The sequence below is a fragment of the Argiope bruennichi genome, chromosome 9, assembly GCF_947563725.1.
Source record: "Argiope bruennichi chromosome 9, qqArgBrue1.1, whole genome shotgun sequence".
Taxonomy (NCBI): Eukaryota; Metazoa; Arthropoda; class Arachnida; order Araneae; family Araneidae; genus Argiope; species Argiope bruennichi.
In genome coordinates, this window is record NC_079159.1 from 119079301 (window position 1) to 119088530 (window position 9230).

General features: G+C 26.6%; 1 protein-coding gene across 1 annotated transcript in view; it reads right to left on the reverse strand.

Moving 5' to 3' along the window:
- The window catches only part of LOC129984728 (structural maintenance of chromosomes protein 4-like), a 46212-nt gene extending 37755 nt beyond the window's left edge, over positions 1-8457 (reverse strand). Inside the window, exons 1-4 of the mRNA XM_056094673.1 lie at positions 8324-8457; positions 4977-5061; positions 3480-3622; positions 1778-1969 (exon numbers count right to left, since the gene is read on the reverse strand). Of these exons, the coding sequence (XP_055950648.1) occupies positions 1778-1969; positions 3480-3622; positions 4977-5049 (408 nt within the window). The 5' untranslated portion in view covers positions 5050-5061; positions 8324-8457. The remainder of the gene's footprint in view (positions 1-1777; positions 1970-3479; positions 3623-4976; positions 5062-8323) is intronic.
- Between the last annotated feature and the right edge of the window lie 773 nt (positions 8458-9230).

Genomic DNA, 9230 nt, shown 5'->3' on the forward strand with positions numbered 1-9230 from the left:
TATAGGGGAACGTTTAAATATCTAAACAATTTTTCGAACTTTATAAATTATAAGAAGCAATTCTTGATGGGTTAATATTTCCTCCTCAATAGCAATATCTTCTTCAACAATTAGATTGTCATTATCTTCATTGTCAATATCACTCTCACTCTTACTCTCTTCAAAGTTGGAATCCGAAGTTTCTATACCCACAGTATTTGGATTCTTCTGTTCTTTATTTTTCTGGTATAACACATCTATTACCCCTAACTGAATTCCATGACCATAGCACAATTGCTTTCTTGCACCATTAAACTTTCCAACTTTTTTTTATAATTGTTGCTCCATCAGTCATTATGGATACAATTTCTTCTTTCAGGGATAATCCATGTTTTGCTAATTTATATTTAAGCAATTAAGCCATTAATTAGTTAATTAAGTTTGCTAGTTAGGGAGACATAAAAACAAAAACGTTTACTATTTTGCTATGTTGGCAATTCCTGAATATATAGTGGAGACAATTTTAAAAATTTCTAGTAAATACCGAAATACTGGTATTAAAACTTGTGAATACCGGTATTACAAAACTGCAAAAATGGCTCAAAATACCGGTATTCGGTATCCCGGTATTGCAATCCCTAATCTTACTGAGACCATTTTCCTCCTTTCTAATTCATTCCTATTAATTGTACACAAATATGTAATTAGAATAAATTGCCATTTTGTAGATTTTAGATTCATTATTCAAACTACTCCTAACTGTGTACAGTTTTTCATTCAATATCAAAGCAAGTGCAGTATTGCACAACAGACTATCAAGAATACAATATTACTTTTTGAGGTGGCATTTTGCAAAAGAACTTTAATCTATAGTGTTTCTCTTTGAGTTTATTTTTTATTACATGTTAATATTCAATTGCATTTTGGAAAATCAGGAGTCGGAAGATTTTAAGTAAAAATAAATAAATGCTAATTAAAAATTATAAAAAAAAATTGAAAGTAAAATTAAAAATTACAAAAATCGATGTATTTTGCATGGGGAAAAAATGCCACAAAATTATAAGATTCTTTTTAATATTATAATATATATTTTTTTTAAAAAAACTTACTCTTCAGAAATGTGTAAATAAACTTTTTCTACAATAAATAAATAAAAAAGTTAAGCTATGGAATCATTGTGTAAAATATCAACAAATTTACAGAAAATGTTTACACATAAAAAATAAATAAAAAAAAAATAAAAAAGAAAGGTAATTTACTTGAAAGAATCAAGTACTTTATTACCACAAGTGGTAATACATTGTACTGAAAATTAGATAGAATTTAGTATCTTTTTTTTCAAAATAAAATGGCTACTTAATTTACCGATTTCTATTAAATAAAAGGTAACACAACAATATATTGAATAATTTTCATTGACAGGAATCAATCGACTATAACTTTTACTTGCTTGTATAAACTAAACCAAATATATAAAATCTGACAAGACAAATGAAAGTATATTAATATTCCAGCAGATTATTTTGAAAGTATTTGTACATCATTCCTGTAAATATTCTTAATATCACTAATGTGAAGAAAATGTATTCTTTTATAATGCGGCAAATTTTTGAAGTCCTCTTTGTTAAAATAGAAGAGTACACTGAAACTATATATCGAAAAATCTTATTCATATTCAGTAGTTCTAAATGAACTACTGAATATAAAATAGTTTACCTAATTTATATTTTTAAAAACATACAAAACATGGAATTTTAATGGAACAAAAATGATTTCAAAGAAGATTAAAAGTTCTTACCTCGTCTTTTATTGTAGCAAAATTCACAGTCACCGAACAACTGTCAAGATCAGGATATTTTTCACTCTTATGAATAAGAACACTCACTTTCTTGGAGCGAATTTTTTGTGCTCTATATCCAAAAACAAAGAGCAAAGCATCAATGACATTGGATTTTCCACTTCCATTAGGGCCAACAATGCATGAAAAATTCTATCCAAGAGAAAAAAAATGACAATTGTTATTACCAAAAATAAAAGCTATAATAATCCTCAAGACCCCAAATATTACTAATATCAGTACTTCCCCAACTTGGAGACTGTCTGTATATAATCAAGTATGATTATTCAAAAACACAAAATGCATTAAAGAAATAAAACTTGCTTTGTGATCTTTTCATCAGAATTATGTATCTGAGTCAAACCTTGCATCAAACCTATTTATTCACATTATATATATATATATATATATATATATATATATATATATATATATATATATATATATATATATATATATATATATATATATATATATAACTTAAGCTTTGTCAACTCTACAAAATATTAGCTACACAGCATTTCATATATGCTTTTCATACAAAAACTAGATCTATAATTTTTAAGCATATCTATTAAAATAAAAACCAATCTCCTACAATACATACATATGACACACATTTCTTCACTATATATTGAAGTTGGCTGTTTTTTCAAAAATAAATAAATAATAATACTAGACTTTTCATTCTAATATGTACAGAAAATATAATATTGCACAATTTTAAATGTAATGTCCAATTTTAAGTATTATATATACTGTAATTCATGATTTAAAAGATATAATTTTCCACAATTTAACTAATAATAACAAAAAATTACTATTCCTATCCCATTTATATGTGAAAAATAGAATACCTTATATCACATTATATTTTATATCAATAATTTGTACATCATTCAAGTGCAAACACCTCAATAGAATTTCAATACTCAGGCGATATCAATATGTTGCTCTATATCCCATTCTTCAACAGATTTTCCTCACATTTTGGTCATAAATAATATGAAGCATAAGGAAAGTTTTTGGAAACACTATGTGACAATTGATAAAAAAATTAATTAAAGTCATTATAAGCTATGTTTTCATAAACATAAGATTAATTTACCTTTAATGCTTTACCTCAGTTTGTATATCAACTAGGATAAGATAGCATTCAGCTGATTTTTTAAAAGCATATCTATTTACAGAAAATTAATAAAAGTAAAAACAATACAGAATTTTTGACAAGTTATCTTATTAGCATTAGATACAGCAAACAAACAAAAATTATGAAGGCGGGGAAAATCAATTTAGTATATAATAATTGGTTTTCATTGGCAAAGATTTCATAGATTTAATCAGATAAATTACAAAAACTTGGGAGAATAATTTTGAAAACAAAGATTTTCACATTTCGTATTAATATATATCACACTTACATACTTAAAAAAGTGTAGATTATATGTAAAAACTTTCTCTTTTTTTCCCCCCTTTATATTCAAATTGAGAATTTTTCAAAAATTCAAACTGATTTCTTCAACATTATCACAATTGTATATAGTCATTTAAAAAATAAATTAGTAAAATTAATTTTAATGGAATTTTTTTTAATTTGCTAAAGTTTCCGAAGTAAACTTGATAACAAGACCAATATAATCCTTCATAATTTATATTTTTTTACCTTATCAAATGGACCAATCGTTCGACTTCCAGCATATGACTTGAAATTTCTCACATTCAACTCTCTAATTACCAATCTTTCCTTTGTGGCTTCAACAGACAAAGCAGGAGCAGGAGCAGCTGGTACAGTGATTTCATCAGCAGCTAGAAAAAAAAGTGATATTAATTTTTAATAATTAGCAGCAGTGAGGTCAAAAGTGGTTTATTCAATACAAGTTGATAATAAAGTACCTGAAATTCCATCCAATCTTATGCAGAAGAAAATTGATTATCAATTCTCCAATAAATGTAATTTATAACAAAATCTCTTAAATATTTTTAAAAACTAGAATAAAACATACTATTTGAATAAAGAAATCCCAATCAATTCAAACATGAATGTTAATGCAATCCTTTTATTACTAACATTCAAATTTTGATTTGGCAGAGAGAGATACTGATCAGATTTGTTTTTATTTGGGGTTCTGTTAATAGAGTAGTTAGATATCCTTGTGTTTTAATCATATGCTATTAGTGAGCTTTTGACTTAACTGTATGCCAATGGCAAATTTTAAGTATAATTGCATGTCACTGCCAAGCATAGTCAAATTTTAATTATAATCAACATAGCACTTTTGACGATTAATCATTACCATGTGTATAATACATAACTACCAATTTATTTTATTGTTATCTTGAGAATAATTAAAGTATATGTTAAATATATTGTATACAGTATTCCAATACATTGAAGTTTGGAAAATATTAAATTTTTCATAAAAAAAGGACATGGCATTTCATGCAAATTTTCAATGAAGCACTTATAGAAAAATATCCTGTTACGAAATACAATATTTTCAAATAAGTCATCATAAAATATCTTAAGTATATACACTTGTTATAAAAATTTCTATATCACTATGTAGAATCAATTAGTTTTAGACATAAATAACCACAGATAAATTGGAACCATTTTTTTATAATGTCGAACCAGCGACTACAGCTATTATGTAAATTCATCAGTTTAGGCTAAATATAAAGATTTGCTCTGTTATAATTAGATCAGATAGCATAACAGTGCAGATCTCATAATAGAAAAGTAGACTTGAATTTGTCAGGTCGAGCCCCCCCCCCCACCTGCAGATGACCGTTGCACAGATTTGTAAACAGATAATGCAATCTATTTTTATTTTATTAATTGCTAATAGAATGTTGTAACAGATACATAAAATTTGCCTCAATAAACCTTTTTCAATTGATTATTCAAAGATTTGCTGCATTCAGTTTCTGCTAACTTTAAAACTAACTATTAAAAAAGTTTTAAGCTAACTTTTATGCTTGGAAGAAACAAAAACTGCTACTACAGGTAGAAAAGTACAATAATATTTATATTTAGTAGCTAAATTTATAAATAAGTATCAATGACTAACAACTATGTGATAATCATAAAACAGACAATAAATAAAAATAGTGTAAATACAATAACTCGCTTTATGCTGAAAAAATAAGTTTTCCTTACTAATACTGCCATCAGGGTGGACAATGAAGTCTGTTTTCACTTTTCCAGATGAATCACAGGCTTCTTCCATCATTTGATATAAAGACTAGGAAAAGAATTGTTATTGGAATTTAAAAAAAATTATATGAAATACAATAAGAAATTAAAGCATTCCAAAATTTGCATTCCTTAGAATTGAGATACATTTTCTCAAAGATATTATTACAAAATATTGGAAGCAGCAGCAAAGTTTTTTTTAATGTAAATATAATTTATGTCAAAATTTAAATATTACTAAATAGAGCTAAGCTATATAATATCAATAAGATCCAAACATGTATGAATTTCAAAGTTGATTCATGCACTCATACTGATTCATTCTAAAGTATCTATAAGTATTTTTTTCTGTTACTATTTGAATTATCAAGATACATATGTTAAAAAAAAGGTGGTTTTGTGCCCTTTTGGAATATAATATACAGCAATTACATCATTTGTAAAGTAAAAACTTGAGCTTTACATCACTTTGTTATTTTCAAATGTTCCAATGCACTCTCTAAGTTTATATATTAGATCATTTACAGCTCAATGACTTGATTTATTTTCTAGTATCAACTCGCTTTCTTGTCCAGTAAATAAAGCACCTTTAGAAATAATAAAGTTTTACTATCAGATAAATGGAATATTTTAATTCCATATTTAGATGATTTATCCACGTTGCCCATGAAAAAGAAACAAATATTCATCAAATGTAACATTTTCGTATTAAAAAAAAAGTTTTAATTGAATTTCTAGCAATTTTTCTTTAAATTCTTGAATATGAGAAGATTTATCTATGCTACTTTTTTTTTATCTACAAATTGATTTATTACCAAAGAAATACTTAGCAGGAGCTCATTTTTATCCTTTCTAGTTGAATTAATAATATAGTCAACTTTGCTCGATGAGAAAACAAAATATAAAAAAGTAGCTCTCTTAATGACTCATGTATTGCAAAGTGGTGGGTGACACCATGACATCACAAGTGTGATTGGCTTGTATCAGTCTGTGTTGAGTACCTGTTTGAAGAGAACCTTTAGCATTGTTGAACAGAGCTCAGAGAAGTTTCACCAGGAGCCTGTGAAACCTTAATCAATTTTGTCACATACCAAGATTATAGGGTTAGAGATATATAGCAATAACATATCCTTAATCTGGTGAAAGAATATGGCGAGAACAACCGAAAAGCTTATGGAAAGCATTTTGTCTCATAGCAAAAAGCTGTAGAGGAGATTTAGTTAGAAGAAAAAATAATATATATAACAAAGCAACAACTTTTCAATGGAATATGGAAGACGATAAAAGCATGGGAAATTATTGCATTGCATGTTGAGAAGTATCATCCTGAAAAGGCAGTAGCAGAGCATGTTACAAAGTCATTTAACAATAATGCTGGATCAAATTTTGAAGCATAGCTAAAGACAAATGTCTTTAAACTACTTTCCTGGAGAAAATAAAAGTTATGCCTTATAAATAATAATTTACTTTATTATAAAATAGTTTATATTTTTGGACTGGAATGCATTGCCCTATTTTACATGGATTCCTACAGAAACAATGGTTTTCTTAATGAATGTTTTGCATTACGTAAGATTTGGGAACAAATTAATCTTGTTAAGCGAAGTTCCACTGCATACAGTGCAAGATATTAAGTACAGTTAGCAGAAAACCAAACTTCAATATATCGAGCAATACATTGATACAATTTGAAAAAAATTATAGAAATTATAAAAATAAATTCCTTTTTAGAAGTAAAAGAAAATCCTTTCCAAAGAAATAACATAACATCATTGACAGCAAAGTCACAAAATATCTATAAAATAACTTGATTCTATAAGCATTAAAAAATATTTTAAGTCAAATAAGCCCAAACAGAACAATAAAGGTAAAATTTGGCAATTCTGAACTATTTTTAACTTAAAATCATCAATCACATATTTATAATAAGTTTTATTTTAAATACATATTTCTCCCAACTATTAATTCAGATAACCAAGCAGATTTTGAATAGTTCATCATATCACATTCCTGAAGGTTATTAAAATATTCATTCTTCAGATGAGAAATAATGGTCTCAAATTTAAGGTGACCATTTTTTTTAACCTGAAACCAGGACAACATGAATTTTGACCAGTCACGCCCAAATTTTATAAATTTTTATCAAAAATTCACCCAACGGCCAACCTGTTTAACTAAGTAAATTAAAAAAACTTTTAGATATCAAAAAATGTTGCGTTTATTTAAACACAAGAAATGTGAAAACTAAAATTTGATTTTACAATATAAAAATAAAACATAATAAACATAAAACAACATGATAAGCCATACCTAATATAATAACATAATAAAACATAAGGAGTTATTTAATTTTGTTTGTTTTTTTATATTTTTCTGAGGAATGAATTGCTTTTAACAAATTTTTGTTTTCCTGTATATTTTCATAGAATTCCATACAGGTTGCATTTAAATTATTTTTGACAATCAACAAGGATTGCGACACCTGACGATATCACATGGAATTATCAGGGTTGCCAGTTCTAATTTTATTATTTTTATTTTATTACTTCTTTTGTTTTAATGTTTTCTAATCTAAAACCAGTACTTTTCGTGTACTGGTTTTGTTTAATGACTAACCAGGACTTATGCCCTGAAAACCAGTACTGTACTGGTAAAATCAGTACGAATGGTCACCTTACTCAAATTGCATTATTTCAATTCTATTTATAGGCCCAAGTTCATGAAATTCATAAGCTGTATATATAATTTGTTTTAAGCTATAGAGATTTTTAAATGAAAAAATAATAAAAAAGTAAGATTTTCATTCTCAAAAAATTCACGTCTCTACTATGCATAATTTCTCAATCACTACCTACATATTATGACAGTTCAAAAGTGTATGAATAAGCTATATATGATTATGAAAAAAACTCAATTTGAAAATAAATTAATTTATAAATCCAACTACAGTTGTAACTCAGTAGTTTTAATTAAATTAACAGTTACTGTGTCTGAAATTTGACATAATAATCAAGTATTTTATTTTTAAAATCTTTTGATTCAAGAACTCAATTAAGAATTGTAAAGCAGCATTTTGTATTAATAAAAGAAAGTATTTAATAAATATACTTATTTATATTTAAAGCATTTTTAATTAAGAAATAGAAATTTCCTCATCAAAATCTTTTTTTGTAATTAATAAACAAAATTGAAAATAAATCTACTTTCTACCAAAACAAATTTCAGTTAGAAGATTGTAATTAATTGCAGTTTGTAAATCGCTGATCAGTCCAAAACTTATTAAGCATTTTTAATAAATAAATGTAGCTCACCTATATTTTTACAAAAAGTTGAGCCAGGCAGTGTTTTTTTGAAAAATTTTTAATGAGAATTAATATCAATTACTTTATGACATCTGTTGTTGTTTTGTAGTAATAGAATTTGGCGGGAACGATCAACGAGCATGCGTATCAGTGTTGTGCATCAAGATGAAAAAAAAGAAAGAAAAACCACTAATTAAAGTTATTTGAAAATAATATGTATTAGTGAAAATTTATGGAAAATTAACTTCCTTCTGTTATTACTTTCTCTTCAACGAAAATTATCTTTAAGAAATTTTTAATTTTTAAAAGTTCACTTGGAAAATTTTAGTTATTAATCATAATCTATAAGTCAGAATCAAAGAAAAAGTTTTATATTAAAAATAAAAAATGGAAAGGATTTATAAATAAGGCATAAAGGTGTGGTGAAATTCATTTTAATTATACAACTAATTTTTTTTTCACAGCCATGATTTGAGAATTGCCTTCAGCAATATTACAACTCGATATTACACTAGCGCATGTTCTTTGTTTGGATCGATTGGACTAGCGTCTCAATCGCAACGTCTATCCCTATGGGATGGGCGAATCCATCCCAAACCATACTTTCGACAGGTAGGGACGTTGACCAAGAGGGGCAGCAGGGATAAACGTTGTCTTTTAAATGTTGAGTTGTAGCTCAACGTTTATCCCGCTTCAATTGAATCGTTTTTCACTGGAGTGGAAGGATGCGTTTTCCAAGCAAGCTGTCGACATATTAGCTTAAAACATATTTTTCAGTGACCTTCATCTTATTCAATGGATATTTAATACAAATACCATTTAATCAAATTTATAGCAGAAAAACAACAAACGTACAAAAGCAATGTTTCTGACAATTCATTTTCAGGTGGCTTTTGCTTGTTTTCTACTGTTTTTT